Raw genomic sequence first — 26,066 nt, forward strand, 5'->3', positions numbered from 1 at the left:
TAATAAGGTTGTTTCTGAGAAACCCCAGATTACTCTTTAAAATTGCATTTTGAAAAAGAATGAATGTCCTTAAAAACATGTGATATGACAATTGTATAAGACTTTTCAGGTTGTCTTTTTCAAATGGTGCAATAGATACAATTCTTCTGAGTAAGATCTGTAGAGTCCTGTACAAACCTTTAGTAGGGCAGCCTGGGTTTTTCTTGTCACAGTTTATAAATTAGCAAATGCTGGCTGGGGAATTCTGGGAGTTGAAGTCCGGACGTCTTCAAGTTGCCAAGGTTGAGAAACACTGGTCTAGTGGTTAGGGCACCTGGAGAGAAAGTGAGAGACTATGAGCTCTTCCCCCTTAGCCATAAAAGCCAGCTGATTGACCTTTGGCCTGTCACTGTCTCTCAGCCTAAGGTTATTGTTGTGGAGAAAAATAGGAGAAGGGGGGGGGATTATTAAGTATCTTCACGGTATTGAGTTGTTTATTGAACAATAATAAAGGTGTGATAGAAATTGAATAAATAAATACATACATACAAGCATGCATGTATACATACATACATACATTTCAGATTTCAATTATGGGCAACTTGGGGTAGATTGCTTTCCTTGCTGCAGAAACTCCTGCCTTAACCCATTTATCAACACTTTAGTATGCCCCGGCCAGAAGGCTTCTGTGGCACTTTTCATTGCTGGGCTGATTTCTCTTTCATGAAGTTCTTGGTATCTTCAATGAAAGTAATTATGGACCATTGTTCAATAGTTCTGAAGGTTTATTGAAGGTTTGTGGAAAAGTAGCAGTGGCTGTGTTAAATTGCTTTAAATTTCTCCAATATAAATTATACCCCACTTGCTAACTTTCTGCCTGTGATATCAGTAGATCTGGCCTAGATTTGTGTTTCTAATCTAGGCCTACATAATTATGCTTGATTTTTGTTTACTTTGTATTTCCCTTTCCATAAGCCTATATTAATATAAAAGTTAATGTAGAGAGGGAGGTTTGAAAAAGGAACCTAAAGAATTTTAAAATCTTGTATTTATATATAAGTGGCAAATTCAGCTAAAACCAAATTGAGGAGGAAATGAAATTCAATTTCTGCAGTATCTCATGTGTGTGGTTTCCTGTAAAAACACCTGCATCAGAAAGCAGGATAGGACTTGGGTGGAGTAAGAATTAAGTTTTTAGCAAGTCTTTAGTAAGCCGGATGTTAGGAGAAGGACAACTGACTTGTGACATCACTTATTTTTCTCTAAGATTTGATATAAAAATTGGAACAAATTAATAGAGAAAATTAGATCAAGATTAATGGGATTTATATTTAACAAAGAAATATTTTTCTGAATTCCAACTGCAGGGGAGAGACACTAGGCCTGGGCACATATGAAGCTTGTAAGCATCACAGAAAGAACTAGATACCAATGTCTAGTACAGATAGTCCTCGAGTTACAGTTCATTTAGTGACTGTTCAAAGTTACAACGGCCCTGAAAAAAGTGGCTCATGACCATTTTTCACTCTTATGACCTTTGCAGCATTCACATGGTCATGTGATTTACATTCAGGAGCTTGGCAACTGACTCACGTTTATGATGGTTGCAGTGTCCCAGAGTCATGTCATCTCCTTTTGTGATCTTCTGGCAAGCAAAGTCAAAGAGGATGCCAGACTTCATTGTGTGTGCCTAATTAGCCCGTTTGAGTAATTTAAGAACTGCAATGATTCACTTAACAAATGAAGCAAGAAAAATTGCAAAATGGAGCAAACTCATTTAACAAATTTCTCACTTAACAACATAAAGTTTGGGCTCAATTGGAGTCATAAGCTGAGGACTACTTGAATTGGATATTCAGCATGAAATGATGTAAACTGTATATATTTATAATACTGAATGCTGGCTAAAAACAGAACCACTGCACTAATCCATTATGGCCTCATTCATTATGGGATTGGTGAATGCTTCAACTCACAAGTTGGAAAAGGCAATGCACCTTGCCCGCAGGAAGACATAATCTGAATTCATTATGGAGTTACTGATTATTTTAAGCAAGACAGAGAATAAAATTGCTGTCTTTACTAAGATTACCTTTGTACACAGTGTTTCCGTGAAAAAACAATATGTCCTCATAATATAGCCATGCCACATTTTTCTGGTGGACAAAAATATAAGCCTCCCCTCATATAATCCCCCTGGACAAACCCCCACCTCCAGCCAGACAGACCGCAGCTCACCAACCTAGCAGTATCCCGAAGGTGCCAAGCTGCGGGAACCTGGGGAGAGGCAAAGGTGATCATGTTGCTTGGCGCCTTTGGGATACTGCTAGGTTGGTGAGCAGTGCTGTTCCAAGTTGAAAAGGGGGGTTGCCGGGTGGCTGCTCTCTTGCGAGCGGGCTCCCAAAGAAGCGGGCACAGCCTCATGGGCGAATGACTGTGTTGTACTGTCGCAGCAGTGCAACACAACAGCCATGAAGCAACCACGCCCACGAGCAGTCACCCTGCAAACCCACTTTGCAGCCGGGCATAGGCGCCATTCACCAAGCCGCATGAGCGCCTGTTCGCCGCCACCTGGCTCTTGCGGCTTGGCGCCTTCCAAATGCTAGTGAATGGTCTTCTGCATGGCTGGAGAGGGGGGTTGCGTGAGCGGCTGTTCCACTCTTGCTCACCCACCTCCCAATGCATGGCCCAATTCTCATTACGGAGCCAGGGCAACTCCACCACCGCTGCTGCCGTCATCCCAGCCTGGCTTTTTCCGCGGCTTCCAACCCGAGTCTTTCGGCAGTGGCTGCTCTGGGCGCACATTGTATGGTTGTATGCTCTGCAGGCAGCTGGCCCACAACCATAGAGCATATACCCAGAGCAGCCACTGCCAAAAGACTTGGGTTGGAAGCCGCAGAAAAAGCCAGGCTGGGATGGTGGCAGCGGCAGAGGTGCCCTGGCTCTGTAATGAGAGCTGGGCCATGCATCGTGAGGCTGGGAGTGGAACAGCCGCTCATGCAACCCCCCTCTCCAGCCATGCAGAGTGCCATTCACTGGCATTTGGAAGGCGCCAAGCTGCGGGAGTCGGGCGGCGACGAACAGGTGCTCACACGGCTTGGCAGTAACCCTAGGTCAGTGAATGGTGCTGTGCCCGGCTGTAAAGGGGATTTGTCGGGTGGCTGATCATGAGCGTGGTTGCTTCAAGGCTGTTGCGTTGCACTGCTGCGACAGCGCAACATAGCCATTCTCCCATGAGGCTGTGCCTGGCTCTTTGGGAGCCTGCTCGCAAGAGAGCAGCTGCCTGGCAAACCTAAGCAATAAACCTTCCCCCCATAATAAAGCCCAAGCCATATTTTGTAGGTAAAAAGAAAATAACACCCTGTCGTATTTTTTGGGAAACATGGTATTATGGGCAGTACAGTATTTATGAGAAGTAGCTTGTTTTCACCAGAGGCAATGCAAATAAAAAGAAAATATAATTAATGTTGCTAGTTATTTCCCATAAAAATCAAGTTTAACATTGTAAGTAGGCTAGTCAGCCCCTTTAGGTAAACCTGACTAGAAAAGCCACAAGAAAGGCTAATGCTACTTTTATTGGGATTGACTATAATAACAGAATCTTGCAGGTCTGTGTTGTTTATTTTCTCCCTTCTTATACTTCAGTGAATCGGGAAGGCATATGCCCGAACCACTTCTGACTGTTATCTGTTTTGAACTTTTAAAAAAAGTTTCAATCTCTTCTGTCCAGGTAACAGCTTATTCAACAGCATATTCATATTCAATACTTTTCCTTGCTCTTTACCAAGTATATAAATGCAATTGGCTGATAAAGGATGTAGTTTTTGCTTATAAATCTTAGCCTGTTTTTGAACACAACTTTTATATGCCTTGCAGTCATGTTTACCAGATAGAACAAAGTGCTGATCTACTTTCAGGGGAAATTTAGTAGAGAAATTCTGAATATTTGCCCATCTGCAGTTCTCCCCCACAAATCCCATTTCCCATTTTTTTCATAGGTTTTTTTTATTGTTCTGTGCAGCTGCAGTAAATTACTGGAGAAATAAATTGTAGTACATGCAGAGAAACATTACTAAGCTTAGCAGAGTAGGGGTTAATAAGCAACCATCCTCCTTGAGCCTTACTGTAAGTGCATTACAGTCCCATTATTTCTACAAACATTTAGAGTATTGAAACAAGTATTCTCTCTTCCAAATTGCACAAGTATATTAAAAAACACAGAAATATACCTTTAATAAAAAACCTTCGATTGTCCAGGTCAAAGGAGATTTGTTCTTTTTACCCTGAGAAAGCTAGAAGGGCAGTGGGTCAGGAAGAGGAAAATGCCCATTTCTTAATTGACAGTTGGGGGAACGACAGAGAGGTAAATTATCTGGATGGCATGTGGTTCCTATTTCAAGGCTGGAACTACTTTGCCTCTGTAACTAGTTGAAAGAAATCTGTCTCCTTCCATATGACATTTCATTGAGTGCCAGGTATTAATTTGAGTGGAAGGACATTTTTTGAAAAATGAAAATTATTCAAGTTTATGAAAGTTATTGCTAAGAAAGGTAGAATAGCATTTCCCTTGGTCAGGTCTCTCCTATGCACCTGAAGTCCATCATATGGAGAAAGGAGGGAAAATTATTTCATCCCTTAGCAGGTGCTTTGGTTGGGGAGTCTCCTCCCATTACAGGTTCACATATTAACTCATAAGGTCAACAGCAACAGTGATGGATTACGAAAAGCAATTGGTCTAAGAGAGAATGGAAATAGTTCAGTGAAATTGTGCTGTCTTCAGCATACAGAGCCTTACATGATTTAGCCCAAGTTACCAACTAGATTGCCTATTCCTATACAGGCCAATCTATGCCCAAATCTTCAATCCAATGCCTTTTGTAAATCATGACACAAATAACATTAAATTGATAATCATTACTAATTTTGGCTCTATGTTCAGAAACCACCTGGTATTGCAGCTGAGCCAGGACGGGTCCTTTTTTGTTTAGAGGAGGATTCAGAATGTATATTTCAAAGCAGATTATACAATTCTATATGTTTTAATGTTGCTATCTGTTTACTTGTTAAGGTGTCTGTTTTTGTAAGATGCTTTGTGATAATGTATGTATATATACACACATACATACTTATACACAGGCACGCACACACACACACAGCAAATAACTTGAGAAGCAACAGAAAAGTAGAACATCCAGATATCATTAGGCAAGAAATCAAAAATAAATCTGCCATTATTGTACTCCCGTCAATCATTTTTATTACAAGAGGCATCTTTAGTAAACTGTGATTTCATCAAAGTGACAACATAAATGGGTGTGATGATCCTGATGTCTGACACAAGCATAAAAAAGTCATGATTTGTGAAAACTTGTCATCTCACCTCAAAAGAACATTCTTCATGAAGGAGTTGGAAGAATTATTATCAATAAAAATTACAGTAATTTGTGTTTTAGTTTACAAAATGAGTGAAGTAAGATAATGTTGATATATATAAAATTATACATAGTGTCAGAAAAAAATGCTTCTCAAAAAAATATTAGAAACCGGGAGCATCTAAGATGTTAGATGATCTACACATCATATAATTCAGATGAATACATGTTAAGTGCCATGTTAATACATGTTAACAGATAAAATATACAATACCTCAGTGTGCATATTCATCACATTTAATCAATGTGTCTGCTTGGAAATTTGCATTTTTTAAGCTATATGTTATGCCTATGCACTCCTTAATAGGTTTTGAGTAAGAATCCATATTTAATAACTAAATAATAAATTAATAATTTCTTCTTCCTTATCACCTGAGGCTAATTTATTGCTACTAATGGCAACAAAACACTGTGATTTCACTGTTTAGGAAAAGATAGACCAAAATTATGGATAAAGATACCTGAAGCACCATAGTTTTTTCTTCTTAATTTGGAATAGCAGATAAGCATTATTATATTTTATTTCTATCGTTTCTTTCTACTCCTAAAAGATGTTAAGCTGTCATGTTCCTGTATATATGTGTAGATTAAGATAAGTATATATGCATGTGGGAAGGAGCATTGTGTATGCAGGTGTCCAAATAGGCATGGTCATAAATATAGTCCCTGAATGACTGATTCAGATCCCTCTGAGTCAACATTATCCATCCTTTCTTTATGAAGTAGGAATAATTGTAACACATATGAGCCATTCAACAGATAATGCCTAACAGATAGAAACTCCCTAACAACATGGGATTGAACAACAGGGAAATCCTTCTGCTTCCCTTGCCTGCGTAAGTAGGAGAAGGTTCAACAGCATATTGGCTGGCAAAAGGAAAAGCAGAATGGTTCCATGCCTTAAAACAGCTGTAAGTTTATATTTAAAATAGCAGATATACAGCCATAGAAGGATTTGAAATGGGCTTCCTACATGATAAGCTTCCCATCCACACTTCAATTCCATTCCAGAAAGCAGTCTTTTTTGAAATGAGCTATTTCCTTACTCAATTGAAAATTAAATGACAGTGAAAATTCAACAATAGGTCACACCAGTGTGGGAAGCCCAGAGATTACAGGTGTCCTCGATTTATAACCATTCAGTAAGCAACCATTTTCAATCAGAATAGAGATGAAAGGGACCTTTGAAGTCTTCTAGTCCAACCTCATATTTAAGCCGGAAACCCTATTCCATTTCAGACTAGTGACTGTGCAGTCTCTACTTAAAAGCCTCCAGTGATGGATCACCCACAGTGTCTGAAGGCAAGCTGTTCCATTGGTTAGGAAGTTTCTCCTTAATTCCAAGTTGCTTCACTGTTTGATTAGTTTCCATCCATTGTTTCTTATCCTACCCTCTGGTGCTTTGGAAAATAAATTGACCTCCTTCCTCAATCAAAGTTTCAGATAGGCTGAACTTATGATCTGTACCTGAAATTATGTACTGAAGAGTCCTGATGGTCAAAGGATCAAAATTTGGCACTTGGCAACCAGCCTGCACTTAGGATCACAGAGCTGCTTCAGGTCCCCCATCTATCTATCTTTCCCCCATCTATGCATTTCCTCCCCCTTCCCTCCTGTACTCCACTGTCCCAGGTGCCCTTCACTGTCTTCTTACTCCCACTGATGATGAGATGTTCCTACCGTGGCGGCTGGGGTGGTGTGGTGGTGGTGGTTGGGCTTTGCTCCAGAGTTGTGGCATGCCAAAAAAGTTCCATTGTGCTACACTCCTGAGAATTGCTTTTTTCATAGAGTGAAACCTAGGCCCAGTCAGTATAGCAGCCAGGCCAGGTACAGCTGTGGCAATAGGACGCAGGGCAGTAGGGGTTTCAGACTGCAGATGGTAAGGGCTATTGTGGCTGGAACTGGGCTAAGGCAGCACTGGCTTTCCTGAGTGTGGTAAGCAGCACCAGAACCACACAGTTCTGGAGCTGCTTGCCACCCCACAAGGCAGGATGCAGGGCAGCCAAAAAAGCAGAGATGAGTGATAGTTGATGCTCAGGGCTGGGAGTGATCAAGTTCAGAATGGTTTGGTGGGTTTTTGCATAATAAACCATGTTTGTTGGCCCTAGCTATAGTACTGTATATTATAATGGGATCTCTTTCATACACCTTGCATTACAACTTGTTTGGACTAGCTTGTTTGTACAACTAGCCCCTTTTGAAAAATGATAAGGATATTAGAATACGGCTATTGTATTTAGGCTGCAAAAATTCTGCAGGTCACTAGATGTATGTAAGGAACAGCTTGTCTGCTATTCCCCCAAAATTATCATATCACCCTTCTCTGTTATTTTGTGATCTGTCTTTTCTTACAGAGTGAAATCAAGGTGTTTTGTTACTGTTAGCAAGAAAGGCTTTTCCTGCCATTTCGGGATCAAATGGTTATTTACAGCCAAGATCTAGTATCTGAAGTACTGTCAGTTGGATAACAAAAAGAATTGTCAAATCAGCCTTTTGGAACTTTATCTTGGCTAAAAGAATTGTTTGATGTTACTTGAATATGATGTGCCAAGCTGAGATGGCATGGCAATAGCAGGTGTGGCACTGCCAGAAAACTAGCCTCACAGTTTTGTATAAGAACATTTCTCTAATTAAACAGAGTGAATGAAATGCATGGAGCAGACTTGAAACATGTATTTGGGACTGGTTTCTATCATACAGCAAAGAAACACATTGGGGACTCAGATGCCTTCATGCCATTTAAATATTTGGTCCCAGTGTTAACTTCTTTGTTTGCAATTGCACAGCCAGTTCCAGTTATTATTCTTAACATGCTTAAATTAAATGAAGATTTACTATTTCATTCATCTTTCCACTTTGAAAGTCATCTGCTAGAAAATATTAGCGTGATTACATATCTATTAAAATTGCCACACAACTCTGACTTATCTGGTCTAACAGTGTAAACGATGTTAAGGCATGAAATGTGAACACCAAATACTCTTTGGTGCTCAGGAGAAGAGCCTATATGTAGCACAATAAATAAAATGTATTTATTTACTTGATTATATATTTCAAAAGGAAAGATACCCAGATTAGAAAAACAAATTCTATTTATTTGACAGGTAGTATTAAAGCAGAATTTAGGAATACCCAGCAGCAAACTAGTGTTTGCTTTGATGTTAAAGCTATTTGCACAAGAAGGAGGCAAACATCTTGTAATTGTTATAGTATAAGTGGTTAAAAAGTGCATATTATATATGTATTCTCCCCAAAAATATACTTCAACATTTATGTGCAAAAAGTTAGGAATATCAATGTGACAAAGGATGCGCACTTATCTTATGTGTCCTTTTCAACATTTCCTTTCAATATAGAGGATTAATATATGAAACAATGTAGAGTCAAAATAGAAATCAATTCAAAAAGATATTCCAAATTCTCCATCATCTGTTTCTCCTTATTCAGCAGTCTGATATATTAACTTTGTTGCTGTTAGGGACATACAAATCAATATAAAAAGTTACTCATTTCTACAATTTTTGTTGATTTCAATAGGATTTAATTGAACATGACCTGGCTTCAATTCAATATATTAAAAGAATTGAATCAAAAGAAAAGAATTGAAAAGACTAATAAAATTATTTGTATTGCATTGTATTGATACAAAAGGAGAGCATAGCAAATATACTTACTAATCTTTGGGCTTTTTTCAATTCAAAATCTGCCTTTAGTTTTAAAATTCTTGCTAATCAAAAGCCAACATCATGATTTGATGGTGCAGTGGTTAAATGCAGCACTGCAGGCTACTTCAGCTGACTGCAGTTCTGCAGTTCGGCTGTTCAAATCTCACCGGCTCAGGGTTGACTCAGCCTTCCATTCTTCCAAGGTGGGTAAAATGAGGACCCGGATTGTTGTTGGGGGCAATATGCTGACTCTGTAAGCCGCTTAGAGAGGGCTGAAAGCCCTATGAAGCGGTATATAAGTCTAACTGCTATTGCTAGTATGGTCTTGGAATCACTATCAATATTATATGTATCTTATTTGAAAAGAAATAAACAGATAACTTTTCTAACTTGGTGGGGTTGCTCTTTTATTATCAGGGAAAGAAAGTCCTCCAGTAAGTGATGCTCCAGATGACACTGATGAACCCATGCCTGTACCAGAAGATCTTTCAACTAGCACAGGAGGATTGCCAAATTCTAGAAATGAAAGAGTTTTGGGTAAGGTTGTTGATACATGGGGTGATTCTGCTCTGTCATGCATAAGATGATTCATTTATATTTTGGGAAAAAGATATTTAAGTCTGTACTCTTATTTTTGACAGTCTCCTTTTCATGTTTTTTTTCTGTTAATTTTTTTAAAAAAATTCAAAAGTTGATATTTAAAGTAAATATCAGGCAACACTATTTAAAAAAAACAACAACATTTGTTTGTTTTTTTCCAAAATGATGTCATAATGAAGAACTAAATGTATAAAAGCATGGAGTATAGGGGAAAAGGATTGGAAGATATACAAGTTTTTCTAGAGCTAACTTAGCTTATGCTTTAAAATTTTAACATCTTTAATTTAAATAGAGAGAATACCTGGAATACTTATCTGTAATGCCAAGTCATATAAGTTTTTGGTCTTCAGTTAATGGATTGAAACTCACGGTTGGCTTCACTCATTGATGCTTTTTCTATTGTTTACATTTTTTAAAAAGAAGTCAGATAAAAGAAAAAGGATAGATGGAATGGGGAGAGAACAGAGAGAAAAGATTGCATTAGAGGAGGATAAAAGAGAGAGAAAAAAGAGATGGGGAAAACTACTAATGATTAATTTTAATTATAAGTACCTAAAAATATAGAGGCTACTTATCTAAATCCATGTCATGGATTTCTTCCTGTATTTGTGTCCAAAATAAGAAAGTGTATCCATATTTTTTAAAAAGATAGCTAAGAGTTCAACTAGTATACGCATACAGACATACCTCTACTTAATTTGATGTGTGTGTGTGTGTGTGTGTGTGTATTTGTCTCCAGTGCATAAGCTCAAAGTGTACATATATGTGTATGCAGTATCTATACAGCATGTACGTATGTGTACAGACAACCCCCTACCTAACAACTCTGAATTTAATTATGCAGAAGCCTAAACTTCAATTATTTGTTGCTTGCTGGCAACAGAAATCAGAGCAAAAACCTTCTAACTTGAGATCCATCTTGTTATTGAGAGAAAAAATGGCAAAGTCAGACAGGACAAGACTGACAGTTTGTCCAGATCACTGAGGCCCATTTATTACCAGATGTTCATAAAGAGAGCTGCATGTCATTCCTTTATTGAAATAACTTGCCTGGCTTCCAGTTTCTTTTCCAGGTAAAAAGCCAGAATGGTTTAGAGTAAAAATAAAACCACTTTTTCACCTATAAATCTCCCAAAATTTGTCTGGCCTTCTTACATATTCTCAATCTGCCTGATATTGATCCTGTTCAGACTGAGGAGTCTGCCTTTGTAGTGGCTGCATCTAGACTCCGTAGTTTCTGTCTAGGGAGGCCTGTGTTATCTGTACGAATAGTCCTTAGTCCTTAAAGTATTTGTTTAATGGCTATTCAAAATTATAATGGCACTGAAAAAAACTTACTTACAAACAGTCCTTACATGAATGTTGCAGTATCTTTGTGGTCACATGATTACAATTTGGATGCTTGGCAACCAACCAACATGATGATTGCAATGCCTTATACTTTGATCACATGATCAACATTTGCAACCTTCCTCAAGGTTTTCCAACAAGCAAAGTCAATGGGAGGAGCTGGATTTGCTTACTGACTGCATGACTCACTTAACTGCAACATAAAGATCATAAAATTGGGCAGGAAATTTATTTAATGACCACATCACTTAGCAATGAAAGCTGCAAGTTCCTGTTGCAATTGTGCTTGTAAGTTGAGACTACCTGTAGCAACATTTCCAGAGGCCTTCAAAATAAATTTTTTGCTTTATTATTTTTGTTTTTTACAAAATGTAGGGATCATCTACATATTATTTTAAATATTGCTATGTTTTGATTGAATCTGCAAACCACCACTTTACAATATACTTTATAGAGGACAGTGGATAGTGGATATAGATAACATAAAGTGTGTGTGTGTACTTACATACTTACACAAATTTCCTCATGTTTTCAAAAGTGCAGTTATGCAAATAATTCCTTATGACAGTGTTATGGCCATATTGGGAGATTTCCTGCTTTGCTACATGTGAATGTGCATGTGTCTATGAACTAATTAGTGTGGTTTCTTCCCACTCTATTTTTCTTTTGATTCCAAGATAAGTATAAAAAAGATAAGACAAAACTTTTTATCATGACAGTTGCAGTAGAGCCATGAGGAAACATTCTTACAGAGCGAATGTAATGGATGAAGTTGCTAATGTTTATAAAACATTTACCTCTTTATTTTCAGAGAAAGAAGCAGAACTAATGTATAAATGAATTATGGGTTTGGGAATTCCTTTTATCACTATTTTGTAGAATAGTAGTTTGAGATTAAAACAATTTTATCTCTTCAGATTTTACAAATAAATCTATCATCACAAATAACAAGAATTATATCTTAAATATGGTCATTGCTACCATTGGCAGATGAGGTTTACCAATTGTTCAGTATTTTTATTTATATTACTCAAAGAAAGAAAGATAATTATATATGAAGAAGAACTAGATATTCTGCTGCAACATATTCCTAGGCCAAAAAGATGGAGTGATGACATCAGCAAGTATTGTGGACCCAATTCAATCAAAATAGGGAGGTCTTAAAGTTCAGCGCCCTGCTGAAGCAGGAGACCCAGTAGCCAGAGGTGGCACACACAGCCTTCTCTGCCAGCATGCATGCCATCGCCCCAGGTCAGATCTCCGTGGGGTTTCTTTCGTGAGCTTCTGTTTCCCTACAAATGAAGAAACAGAAGCACACAAAAGAAAAGTATCTTACCTCATGCCGTGCTCCCAGTGTTGGGATGCCCCGCCTCCCACTGGCCAGCTGGTCTTCGGGTCTCTGCTGCTCATGCGTGCATGTCCGCACATTCCACGTGCATCTTTCAGTTTGGGCACACACACAATTTGGGCACTCAGTGTCTAAAAGGTTCGCCATCACTGCCCTATACCATTTCAGATAAGTGACTGTCCAGCTTCTTTAAAACTTCCAGTGATTGTAGGACCCACAACTTTTGAATAAAGCTGTTCCACTGGTTAATTGTCCTCACTGTTTCTCCTTAATTCCAGGTTGCTTTTCTTCTTGATTAGTTTCCATCCCTTGTTCCTTGTCCTGCCCTCTGGTGCTTTGGAAAATAAATTGACCCCCTCCTCTTTGAGGCAGCCTATCAAATACTGGAATATTGCTATCACACACCCCTAGTTCTTTGTTTCTCTAGACTAGTCAAACTTGTAACTGGTTTTAATATATTTTAGTATCCAGGCCTATAATCATCTTAGTTGCTCTTCTTTGCACTTTTTCCAAAATCTCAATATCTTTTTTGTAATGTGGTGACCAAAACTGGATGCAAAATTCCAGGTGTGGCCTTTCTAAGCCTTTATAAAGCAGTACTAACAATTCACGTGATTTTGATTCTATGCCTCTGTTTATACAACCAATGACTGTATTAGATTTTTTTGGCTGGTGTTGCACTCTGTTGACTCATGTTCAAATAATCATCTCACAGTTACTGTTTTTGAGCCAGGTTTCACCTAATTTGTACTTGTACCTTTGGTTTTTCTTGCCAGAGTATCACAACCTTGCTTTTCTCCACATTAAATTTCATGTTGTTGGATAGGGCCAGAGGTGGGTTGCTGCCAGTTCGGCCCAGATTGACTGAATCAGTAGTAGAGGCAGTGGGAGGCTCCGCCCAGCCACCCAGACACTTCTGTGCATGTGCAGAAGCATTGCGCATGCACACGAGCACGCACAGGAGCACATCCAAACTGGTAGTGAAAAATTGGCAACCCACCTCTGGATAGGGCCAATTGTTCAAGTCTGTCAAGATCTTTTTGGATCTTGAGCTTGTCTTCTGGGGTGTTGGCTATTCCTGTCAGCTTAGCGTTGTATGCAATTTTGATGACTTTTCCTTTTATTTCCTCATCTAAGTCATTTATGAAAATATTGAAGAGTACTGGGCCTAACATGGAACCTTGTGGTACCCTACAGCTTACTTTCCTCCATGTAGATGTAGTGCCAGAAAGGACTAATTCAGTAGTGGGTTCCGGATCCCATTGCAACTGGCACTCTGCAACAGGGCTGGGCGTCCTCGACGGGCATGTGCATTGCGCACACATGCGCATGCCACTGCCCAGTGACATGCAGATGCTTGACGGAGATCGTGCAGACACCGCACACTGTGGGCGCGTGCGCAATTGGCCCGTTTGCCTCAAAAAGCAGTAAGGAATGCGGGCTGGCAGGTGGGCAAAATGGCCCATTGTTCCGGTATGGTAACCACTGCTCCCAGCTACCACAAGTATGCCCGTACCAGGCCGTACCACCCAGAACCCACCACTATCCTTCAATATAGTTTGTATAGTTACAAATCCATCAGGTGATGATACTGTCTATCCCACATTTTTCTAATTTTCTAAAAAGTAGAAAAGTAGAAGACATTGTCAAATGTCTTCCTGAAGTCTAAATATATGATGTCCATAACATTTCACTGGTCTACTAATTTAGTCATTTTGTTAAAGAATGAAATAAGATTGATGAACCCATGCTGGCTAGTGGTTACAACTTTATTTGTTTCTAGATGTTTACAGATTTGTTTTTTGATTATTTCTTCCAGTATCTTCCCAGGTATTGATGTTAGGCTGATTGGTCTGTAGTTTCCTGGGTCTCCCCCCCTTTTTTTTGAAGATAGGAACCATGTCAGCTCTTTTCCAATTCTCTGGTAGTTCCCAGTTTTCCAAGCTTTTTAAAGATATGATACAATGGTTCTGAGATAACATCTGCCAGCTCCTTCAAAACTCTGGGATATAATCCATCAGGTCCTGGTGATTTATATTCATCAAGGTCAGACAAGTCTTCTCTTACCATTTTCTTGCTTAATTTAAGTTTTATTTCTAGTCTGTCTTTTACAGTTAGGTTTTTGGTAGGTTGGGTTATAGTCTCTTTTTGCATGAAGACCGATACAATGATGAATTAAGCTGCTCTGCTTTCTTCCTACCACCTATTACTTCTTTACCATCTTCTCTCTTTAATGGACTGACTGCTTCCTTGACTTTTTTCTTGTTATTTATATGTTGAAAGAAACTATTTTTATTATCTTTGACTTTTTTTGCAAGTCATTGTTCATTCTGAGCCTTTGCTTTCCTGACTTCATCTTTGCAGATTTGGGCTATCTGCCTTAGTTATGTGTCTCTCTTTCCATTTTTTGTACTTATCCTTTTGCCATTTAGTTTATCAGAGAGATGTTTGTGCAACCATGCTGGTTTCTTCTTGGATTTCTTGTTTTTCTTTTTCAGTGGTATTATGTTGGACTGGGCTTTTATTGTAATTTTTTAGTGTTTCCCCTGTTTCTTGAGTTATTTTCCCCTTTAGGATTTTATATCCTAATATAAATATCCATGATATTTTGCTTAGGCTCTCTCTGAGTTTATTAAAATCAGCTGTTTTAAAGTTTAAGACACTGGTTGGATTATATTGTATTGCTTATGTTTGCATTATATATAATTCCAGTATGATGTGGTCACTCTCGCTCAAGGTTCTGGCAACTTCAACTCCCTCTATCATTTCTTCTCTATTAGTAAGATTTAGGTCCAGTATAGTTTTCCTCTAGTTTTGAATGACAAAGTTGCTGGGAATCTCTCATTTGCTGAAGAGTTTGTCTCCCAGTTGATATTAGGGTAATTAAAGTCTCCCACTAGTATTGTGGTATGTTTCCTACATGCATTTATTAATTGATTATGCATATTTATAGTCTTTCTATAAGCAGCTGACAGTATCAACCAATTTTTGTATAACAATTCCCCCTTAAATTATAATTTCCAGATCATTAAAGAAACATTAAAGGAAGCCAATTACTAAACAATAAATATAAATCGTATCTATAATAATAGATTATTTGGAAGCTAAAGATAACACATAGCTTTTCAAACTAGCCTAAAAATAACAACATATGAGGCCAAGGCTCTATATAAGGAAGAAATTCCATAAAGTAATTTACTAGTGTCCATCGTCTTACATCTTGGTTGTATAAATAAGCATTTCTTAGCATACATAAGATTCAGACCTATGACTGAATCTTATGGCATTCCACAGGATATTCCTTCTAGTTTAATAAGGAACAATTCTGGGTAGTTTTCAAATGAGCTATATATTTGATTGTCATGTCATCCAGTCCACACATATATAGCTTGTCCATGAGAATATCATGGGGTATCTTCTTAAATCTTTGCTTAAATGAAGATACTTTACATCCTAGCATTCTCACAAACTATAAAATTATCCAATTAAAAGTTAGATGTTTGGTTTTGGCAAATCCATGTTTACATCTAGTAATTGCCGTAGTATTTTTAAGGTGCTTAACGAATAATGTTATGAATTTCCAATTATTGCTGTTGAGCTAATTGATCCATACTTTTGTAGATCTTTTGCTTTCCTCTTGAAATATAGGCACACATATTTTTTTTCCTTTTCCAGTCATCAAGAGTTCATCCATTCTCCAGGATTTCTCAAATGTGATATCTAAAGGTATCAGTACTCTAGAATACAATATATCTGATCCCAGTGGTTTAAACTCATTCAAGCAAATATGTTCTTCCTGGCCATGCTTTATAAATCTTAATTTTTAGTTCTGTGCTTTATGCTGTTCTCAAGTGCCTGGCAAAACAGTCTTTTGTTGAAAACAGCCAAAATAGAAGACATATAGACTTTTCTTACTTTACTTTTTGCATTTTAATAACATACAGTATAACTCTTCCATCATTTTGAGAATATCTCAAAAAGTCATTTTCCTTATTCTTAGCATCCTTCATCTATCTACATGTTATCCTTTCTGAGACCATCACTATAGTTCTGAATTATCTAGTTCTGCCTCTCTTTCTATATCCTGTGTGCTCTCTTGTTTTCAAATGTTCATTTGCTTTTTTGTAAGCAAAAGGATGGCTTCTGATTTTTTTCTTCATTGCAACTGCATGTTGAATTTTTTCCTTTTATGTTCTGACTATTGAATTCTTTTTCCCAAGCAATCTTATTTAGCATTATTCTGATAAAATCACTTTTATCGGATAGGCTTTGCTTATATTCAGCTTTAATTTCCCTTAAAATCAAGAACTCCACCACTGTTTAAGAGTGCTGAATCCAGCCCATAAAGGAATTATGACTAGATATTCTTTTTTGTGCCAATATGCATGTGTTGTTGCTTTCTTGTTTCCAATAGGAAATGTTCTATTTTTTTCCAAAAACAGTTACTTGGGTTTTTATTATATTATTACAACAACAAAGTGGATTATGTTAAACAAATAATTGAATTGATGCTCAAATCCAGTGAGGCATTTACTGTCTCCTTTTTCTTCCCTTTAGAATATCTGAAATAGAGGTCAACATCCCACAGACAAAATAAAAAGTCATACATGCTAAAGAAAAATAGGAAATGTTCTACTCCTGATTGAGAAATATGGTTTATTTATTTGAGAAGAATGCTGTTCATCTAGGCACTATCTTAACAAAAGCAACATATGCTATAAATACTAGCTTGTATGGAACAGAATGATTTCTTATGTCTAAACCTATATTCTTCCGGACTTATGGCAGAGATTCCTAATTTTGTATCACTTCAAACTGTATTGGGAATTTATAACCTAATTGAAGCTCCCTCACATGGAGCTTTGCTGCCTCTTCTTCTATTGGGAACAGCTCATCTCATATTGGAACACATGATAGCCATGTTCCACTATCTAAGGGGCTGCCACAAAGGAGTCAGCCAATTTTTCAAAGCACCTAAAGGCAGAAGAAGAAACAATGGATGGAAACTAATCAAGGAGAGAAGCAACCTAGAACTAAGGAGAAATTTCCTGACTATTAGAACTTAATCAGTGGGAAAAAAACCAGGATTCAGTCAGTCAGACAGACAGAGACAAGATTGGTTGCAGTTTTTGATGATGTCTGATGAGAGCAGGAGGGTGGTAGTACATCCATCCTTGCTCTACTTCAATTTCAATTTCAATTTTAATGGATTTGTATGCTGCCCAATCCCAAAGGACTCTGGGCGGCTTACATAAAACAATTTAAAAACAAATAGTAAAAAAGTTAAGATACAAAACAGAGCGGATTAAAAAAGGCCACAACATACACTCAATCTTAATGGTGCTGAAGCTCAGTCAAGATCAGCAGCCTCAGGCCTGCCGGAACAGCCAGGTCTTAACAGACTTTCAGAAGGCCGAGAGAGTGGGGAGGGTCCAGATCTCAGGGGGCAGATCATTCCATAGGGCTTGAACTCTTGGTGGCTTTTGATACCATCTACGCACCTGGAGCAGCTTCAGGAGTTGGGAGAGGCTCTGTGCTATCTTGGTTCATTTCCTTCCCCTATAGCCACTCTCTGTCGGTGTTAATAGAAGACTAGAGATCCAGTCCTTGCCCAATGCTTTGCAGAGCCCTGCAGGGCTACGTACTCTCTCTGCTCCTACTCAACTTCTACATGAAGCCTTTGGGTGAGATCATCAGTCACCATGGACTGAGATATCATTAATATGATGATGATACTCAGCTATATATCTCAGCCTGTTGTGAGTTAAGTGATGCCATGGCCTCATACTTGCAGTGCCTGGAAGCTATTAAGGGCTGGATAGGGAGCAAAAGGTTGAAATCGAACCCTGGCAGAACCAAGTGGCTCAGGGTTTGGGTTTTTTTGGTCCATGGCCCCCTTTGGTCTTGCATGAGGTGACACTGCCCCAACAGATCCAGTGCGTAATCTGGGGGTTCTCTTGGACTCGCGACCCCTGCTCAAAGAGCAGGTGGTAGGCTTTTCATAATGGCAGGTTGTGCACCGGTTATGCCCTTTCCTGGACCAACAATACTTACTTATGGTCACTCATACCCTAGTCACCTCCTGTCTTGACTATTGCAACATGTTCTACAAGGGGTTGCCCTTGAAAAGCATCTGGAAACTCCAATGTGCAGCAGTCTGCATTGTTTTGTGCAAAGCTTGGTGTATACATATTTCACTTGTCATGTGGGAGTTGCATTGGCTGTCAATTTGTTTCTGGGTGCAATCTAAGGTGCTGGTTGTCACCTCTAAAGCCTTTCATGGCTTGGAACCAGGTTATCTGAGGGACTGTCTCTTACTGGTCACATATATCCGATCCACTGGAGTGGGGAGGCAAGGAATGTTACAGGTCCAGTCTCCTAAGGAGATACATCTCGAAGGACCCAGAATAAGGGCCTTCTCTAAGTTGGCTCCCTCCATCTGGAACATCATCCTTCCAGAAATTAGATGCCCCCTCCCACTCTTGCACTCTTTTGAAAGCCCTGAAGAAATGGTTCTGCCAGCCAGTTTGGGGAACCCAGAGCAGAATGGAGCCCATTAAATGGCTGGTATGAATGTGTGTTGTCGCCTGGATAGGGCTTATTATTGTAATTATTTTATTTTTTTTGTATTGTGTTTCTATGTTTTGTAAGCTGCCTTAACTCACCATGTGTGAGTAGGCAGCAATATAAATTTTCTAAAGAAATAAATGAATAAATTTGCCTCCAGAAGTTGTGGGTACTCCAACACTGGAGGCTTTTAAGAATAGATTGAACAACTATTTGTCTGAAATGGTATAGGGTTTCTTATCTGAGAAGGGGTTGGACTAGAATACCTTCAAAGTCCCTTCCAATTCTTATATTTTGTTATTCTATTCCATTATGTATGTTCATTGGTGTAATTGTCCACTGCAGAGGTGGGTTACTATTAGTTCGCACCGGTTCGGATAAATCGGTAGTGGAAATTGCAACTGGGTCACCGAACTGGTAGGGACGACAGGCTCAACATGCCCCTGAACCGGTTCCCTGGTCAATGTGGGATTTTTTTAAAAACTTTTTTAATGTTCTGCACCTGAACAGACCTACTTACATGCACGCAGAGCATGTGTCAGGTATGCAAACAAGGACAGCATGCATGTGCAAATCGTGCGCACACCGAACTGACAATAATGCAGGCAGAAACCAACCCCTGGTCCACTGATATTTTGAAGGTGTTGTGAAGGCACAGACTTGGCTCAAGTATTTGAGTGTGTTTTGCTTTAATTTTACTAATGATTAAATCAATAGATGGGAAGAAATGCTTGAGAATAAAAATAAATGCTATGATTTGTAATTTGTTCAAAAGATAAAATAGCCTCAAAAATCAATCATTTGAAGCATGGAATTTATGCAGCATTTTAGTTCCTCATGGCAATTCACAGCACAAACAAAGGATAAAAATTCTTATCATAAGGAGGGACTAAAAATGGGAAATAATAAAGGAAAGATAAGCAAACATATACAGTGGGCAGAGATTAAGGCTGAATCATATTAATGTAAGTTAATTAAGTTGAGCAGAATTCCATAAATGTTGGGGAGGATTTTTAAAATATGTTATGGTAAGTATATGTCAAGCAGTTACAGGTATCTTATTATTGCACAATCCAATCTGTATCTCTGTAGAAATTCATTTAATTTAGTGGGGCCAGCAGTATAATTCTACATGTTTTCCCAGTTCCAAGAATGTGAGTTTAAACTTATTAGTCCTATTGCTACTCAGGTGACTGTAGAATTACATTATTAGTTGTTTCTGTGAAACAAAACTCCTCACCCCCTCCTTAGTATCTGTTAAGTGTGCAAAATTGATGCATCCTAAAACCAAATAACACCATCAGCAGTGGAGAAATTTGTTGATGATTATCACTGATCTCAAGGAAAGAAACAAACGGAAAGAGAAAAAAAATCAGCTTTCCGTGCTTTCCTTCCGTAGGGGAGGAAAGAAAGATGGTTCTGGCTAAATGTGGAGATATGAGAGCGTGCGCTCAGTTGTGTGGCTTTTTCAGCTCGGATAATGAGGCTGCTGATGTTATCTGCAGTGGGAGGAAGTCATTTTTATCTGTGAAGCACATCTCTCCCATTCTGATAAGTTTAGCTGGGGACTTCAAATTAAAGATCTCTGGCTTAATAGCAGCAACAAGTTCAGTTCAGGTATTTAGGACCTGTTACAAGGAAAGGGTCCTTTTAGCCAAAAGGGCTCAAAGAAAAAATCTGCTTAACCATAGTATTGCAGAGGGAAGGCACCTCTAGGTTTGGAGGGCTGAATAAGCCCAAGACTTTCCTGTAACTGTTTTTCATAAATATTGGGAGAGTCACATCTCTTATTTTCCAGATCAATCTTAAAGAAAAGCTGTTATTACTGAAGCCAGTTTACTAAAGTTATTGCTATTATTTCCAGGCTGTGAGTTACAAAATGAATTATTCAAAGAATAAGACTTTTTTGTTCAGAAGCCATTGGTTTGAGTTCATAGGAACATGTACTGAAATTCTACATTTTAAAAAATAATCAGAGAAGTGCCAAAGCATGCAATTTTAATAGAGATTAATCAATAAAGAGATATATATTTTAGGAGAAAGTAGGAGAAATAAGGGGAAATGAGTAAAAATAAAATTTAAATTTAAAGAATGCTGGTGAACAAGTTGTACATTTCTGCTTTAATACAACAAAGTCTCTGTCCTCAGAGTGCCAATCCTTGGACAACTTCAAACCACACAGCTACACTATGCTTGCACGTACAGATTTCTAGTCCACCACCACTTCATTCAATTAATTTTTAGCAATAGTAAAATGCAAATAATATCTGAATGAAAAGAAAGTCTATTCTAAATGAAAGGGAAGAAATTTATTTAAAAATAATAACTTGCTCATGTTCATTATTTAGGGAGGTCCCATATATGCAACATCTCCATTCTGTCTGAACTCCTTATCTCAGTCTGACAATTCAGTTTGACAGAGTAAGACTTTTATATGGACACAAAACATTCTATCAATCTGTAAAACTTTTCCATTAGTATTAGTAAATATTTTCACATTCCCACCCAAGGATTGAGAGACTGAAACTTTAATATAAATATGAAGCCATGTGGGATTTAGATTTTTGTCTCTGGAAGGAAGTTGCATATAGCTATTAATGTATTAGATACAAACTTCTTTCAAACTGGATATGATATAGAAAATTGTTCAAATGCAATCAAAAGATGATTCAATTTATTGGGATCACGATGCTACTAAAGATTTACTGTTCTCTTTCTGCCATTTTCATCTACTCTAAACCTGCTATTAGCTGGAGCTGAATAAGAAATTGCATCCATCAAAAGCTTTCAACTTAATTTTATAGGATAGAGGTATTAGCAGGATCTTTCTAAGATATTTCTATTTCTAATCTGATTCACAGGAATAGGAAGAAAAAAGTGGAAGGTGACAGTATGATGACTTAGTTAAACTGTGTAGGAGGAAGGTTAGCAACAGTGCAAGATTTGTGTCTACCCCAGACTGTTTCTGAAATTAGTGGTAATTATCCTCCGGTGGAAGGGACATCTCATGAAGGAAATGGAGCAATCTATATTTACTTGGTTTTGAGAAAAGATCCAGTTTTGAACTGCTACTACCAGGAAATTATTTTTGGGTGTGTGTGTGTGTGTGTGTGTGTGTGTGTGTGTGTGTGCGCGCGTGTGTGGGTAATGGCATTATTTAAGATTGGGAAAGTTGGTAATTGATTCAAATAATTTAAGAATCATGGATTGTATAGCTAAAGTTAGAATATTTCTGTGTATAAATCTTGCAACTCAAGTCTAATCTGACTTGTTGGTTTGGATCAAATTCTGACTTCAGAATGACTCTAGGTAGCAAAATGTTAGTATTAGTTCTGATAGAATTGAATTAGATAATAACTGAAGGTAGAATCACAGGTTTTAATTGAATGAAGCATTCTTTGAATCTTGGCTATTTGATCAAATCTGAATTATTGCTGACTCATTCCAGTCTTAATAACTGAAGCTTTAATGCATTCTCTTAATTTACCTCTACAACTCTGCTGCATCTATCTACTATCACATCATGGACTTTACGTAGATCATAATTGCTTATATTTCTAACATAATTATTTGATGTGTCCAATTGAAACAAGAAAATAAATTCAGATATTTTTTTTTGAGTAATCGCAGTAAGAATTCTTCACAGAATAACCTGGTTTACCTTGACTGCAAAATCTATCCAATTCTGTTTTATTCAAATCAGAGATAATTCTCTGTAATTTAACTGTTCTTGCTTGTGATTGGATCTAGACTTATTAATTTCATTTCTAGTGAAATTAATAGTTGTTATTAGTTGTTAAATGTTGATTTCATGATATCTGCTACAAGATTGAATGTCTGAATTCAGCACAAAGTCAAGTAGCCCCTCTTACAACAGTATGTAATTTTCTTTTTATCCTCACTTGTTATGAATGCAGAGCCTCATAAAGAATAGAGAAATTATAGTTCAATCTTACTATTATCCACTCAGTAGCAAGCGCCATTGAGACAATAGAAGCCCTATATATATAGGCCACCCAGCCAAATAGAGGAAATTGATGAACTTTTTGCTAGGTGTGTATAGTAATTGGGACATCAATTGGGAGACAAACTCTGCACCAAGAGGAAATCAAACAGGTTTCTGACAAACCTAGCAGACAACTTTGCTCCCCAAAAATAGACAAGGGAACTAGCGGGTCAGCCATATTGGCCTTAATTCTCACTAACAGAGATGAAATGATAGAAGATGTTGAAGTTATAGAAAGTTATTGGGAGTGAGTGATCATGCAATGTTGGAATTCAACATTATGCAAGCACAAGCAATATAACAAAGTCAAACTAAAGTCTTGGACTTTAAGAGATATGATTTCAATAAACTTAAAAAGAACTTGGGAAGCATTCCATGGATGGATGAAACTCCTCAAAGGGAAAACAATCCAAGAAGCTTAGGCAATTTTGAAAATTGTGATTATAAAAGCCCAGTCTAGCACAATTCCAATGAAGAAGAAAAATAACAGCTCTCAAAACAAACCAGTATGGCTGCATAAAGAACTCTGTGATAAATTGAAAGACAAAAAGGACAAGTATAAAAAGTAGGGTCACATTACTAAGGAAAGCTAAGGCTCTAAATAAACTAAGGCTTGCAACAAAAGTAAAAAATAACAAAGAGCTTCTTTCAACATGTAAAAAACAAGAAAAAAGAAACCAAATACACAGATATAGAATAGGTGGTGCCTGGCTCAATAGTAATAATTGTGAGAAGGATTTTGGAATCCTAGTGGACAATCACTTAAATATGAGCAGTATGATGCAGCTGCCAAAAAAGCCAACGTATCTAGGCTACATTAACAGAGGGATAGAATCAAGATTACATGAAGTATTAATACCACTTTACAGTGCCTTATTCCAACCACACTTGGAATACTGCATCCAGTTTTGTTCACACAATGTAAAAAAGATGTTAAGACTCTAGAAAACATGCAAAGAAGAACAACAAAGATGATTAGGGGATTCAAGGCTAAAACATAAAGAATGGTTTTGGAATTGGATATGTCTAATTTAATGAAAAGACTAGAGGTGACATGATAGCAGTGTTCCAATATGTCAGGGACTGCCAAGAGGGAGTCACCTATTCTCAAAAGCACCTGAAGGCAGAATAAGAAGCAATGGATGGAAACTAATCAAGGAGAGAAGCATCGTAAAAGCAACCAATATCAAGTGAGATACCACACTATAAAAAAGATGTTGAGACTCTAGAAAAAGTGCAGAGAAGAGCAACCAGGATGATTAGGAGACTGGAGACTAAAATGCATGAAGAATGATTATAGGAACTGGGCGTGGTTAGTCTAGTTAAGAAAAGGACCATGGGAGACATGATAGTAATGTTCCAATATTTGAGGGGCTGCCACAGAGAGGAATGGGTCAAGCTATTTTTCAAGACACCTGAAGCCAGACAATGAATAATGGATGGAAACTGATCAAGGAGAGAGTCAACCTAGAAATGAGAAATTTCCTGACATGTTTTTTTTAACATGTTTTTCTATGAGAATTAGAACACAAAAATATTCTTTAAAGCAACTTAATAGTTGGAATAGTTATGCAGATGAAGAAAGAAAGATTATACTAGGAAGGGAAGAGACTAGTAACTATGTGGAGAAAGGGACCCTTGAATTTTAGGCTCATGGTACAATGTTTTTTTAGAGTATGGTCCTATGCATGTCTGCTCCAAACAAAGTCCTACAACTTACCAGGACAAACTTTTGACAAGTGGATGGAAACCACAGGTGCATGCATTACATTCCATGTTTTTCATAGCAGTTATGAAAACTTAACTGAGCACAAAAATATTTACAGATCTACTTGGGTCTAGTCTACTTTAAACAACCAAGATACAAAAAGTAATTTAGTTATTATTAATTTGAGAATAAAATAATATTTATTAGCCATTTTAAATTTCCCCGTGGTTCTAAGAGAAAAACAGTCTTAACTAAGGATATCTTGTATAACAAGGCTGGGAAGCCTCTGAGTGCTCATATACAAAAATATTTTTCTGACTTGAATTTAAATTTAAATGTTTTAAAGGATAATATAGAATAATAGGGTAGGAAAGGACTTTAGAAGAGATTCTTCTAGGGCAACCTCCTGCTAGAGCAGGAGATCTTATACCATTCTAGATAAATAGTTGTCCAATCACTTCTTGAAAAACTCCAATTTTCAAGAAGAGAAGCTGCACCTATCCTGATTCTCTTTAGGTAATACCTTACTTCATTAGTGGCACTTATAATGCTTTTGTTTCTAATATGAAATGCTTATAGTCATATAACAGGTAACATGTACAAATGAACATGTGCAAACATTATTCATGCAACATTTCAATCTGTTTAGAGTTAAATGGAACAGGTGTCTCCAACCTTGGCAAGTTTAAGACTTTTGGACTTCAGTTCCCAAAATTCTGAGGAATCCTGGAAATTGAAGGACATAGGTCTTAAAGTTGCCAAGGTTGTAAACCTCTGAAGTAGAACACACACAGACACACAGACACACAGACACAGACACAGACACACACACAGACACACACACACACACACACACACAAACACACCTGTCCTTGATTCCAGGCTATATTGTCATAACAAATTTTGGATGCAGCTCAAATTTGTTTTCAGAGGGCATTGAATTTTCATAGCTATTGAAGATAAAACAACTCACAAAAAACCCTCAGTGTTCTAAACAACTGGATATTTTATATATCTTTTTCAGTGTTTATTTGAAGGCACTGAAAATTCTTCCAGAAATTGAATGAATTTCTGCTCATCTTTCCAGCCAAAAGTAATGTTATAGTCAAAAGATTGACAGGGAGTTTCCCACAAACCAACCAACATAGTTCTAACCACAGGCCTTCCTTATAGTACAGAGCAGGTGCAAGGCAGCAAATGATACCTGCAGAACAAACAGTTTCAGATGATGTAGTCCCTGAACTCCTAGAAAACCCTATTCTTCCTGTGTGAATAAAAGATGGCTATGTGAAATTCATTTTCTTTTTTTTTATCTTTTGCTGCTTACATTTTCAAATTTGCGCATTTCCTGAGAACAGAATGATCCTCCAATTTGGGGTTGTGGCTTTTTTAGAGTTATGTTTTTCATACT

General features: G+C 37.7%; 1 protein-coding gene across 8 annotated transcripts in view; it reads left to right on the plus strand.

Annotated features, from left to right (window-relative positions):
• IKZF1 (IKAROS family zinc finger 1) overlaps positions 1 to 26,066 on the plus strand; it is an 87,830-nt gene that overhangs the window by 22,938 nt on the left and 38,826 nt on the right. For all 8 annotated transcript variants that reach the window (XM_032237815.1, XM_032237817.1, XM_032237821.1 and 5 more), the window contains one exon: positions 9,494 to 9,613. In XM_032237815.1, coding sequence (XP_032093706.1) covers positions 9,494 to 9,613 — 120 coding nt within the window. The remainder of the gene's footprint in view (positions 1 to 9,493; positions 9,614 to 26,066) is intronic.

This window comes from Thamnophis elegans, chromosome Z, assembly GCF_009769535.1.
Source record: "Thamnophis elegans isolate rThaEle1 chromosome Z, rThaEle1.pri, whole genome shotgun sequence".
Taxonomy (NCBI): domain Eukaryota; kingdom Metazoa; phylum Chordata; class Lepidosauria; order Squamata; family Colubridae; genus Thamnophis; species Thamnophis elegans.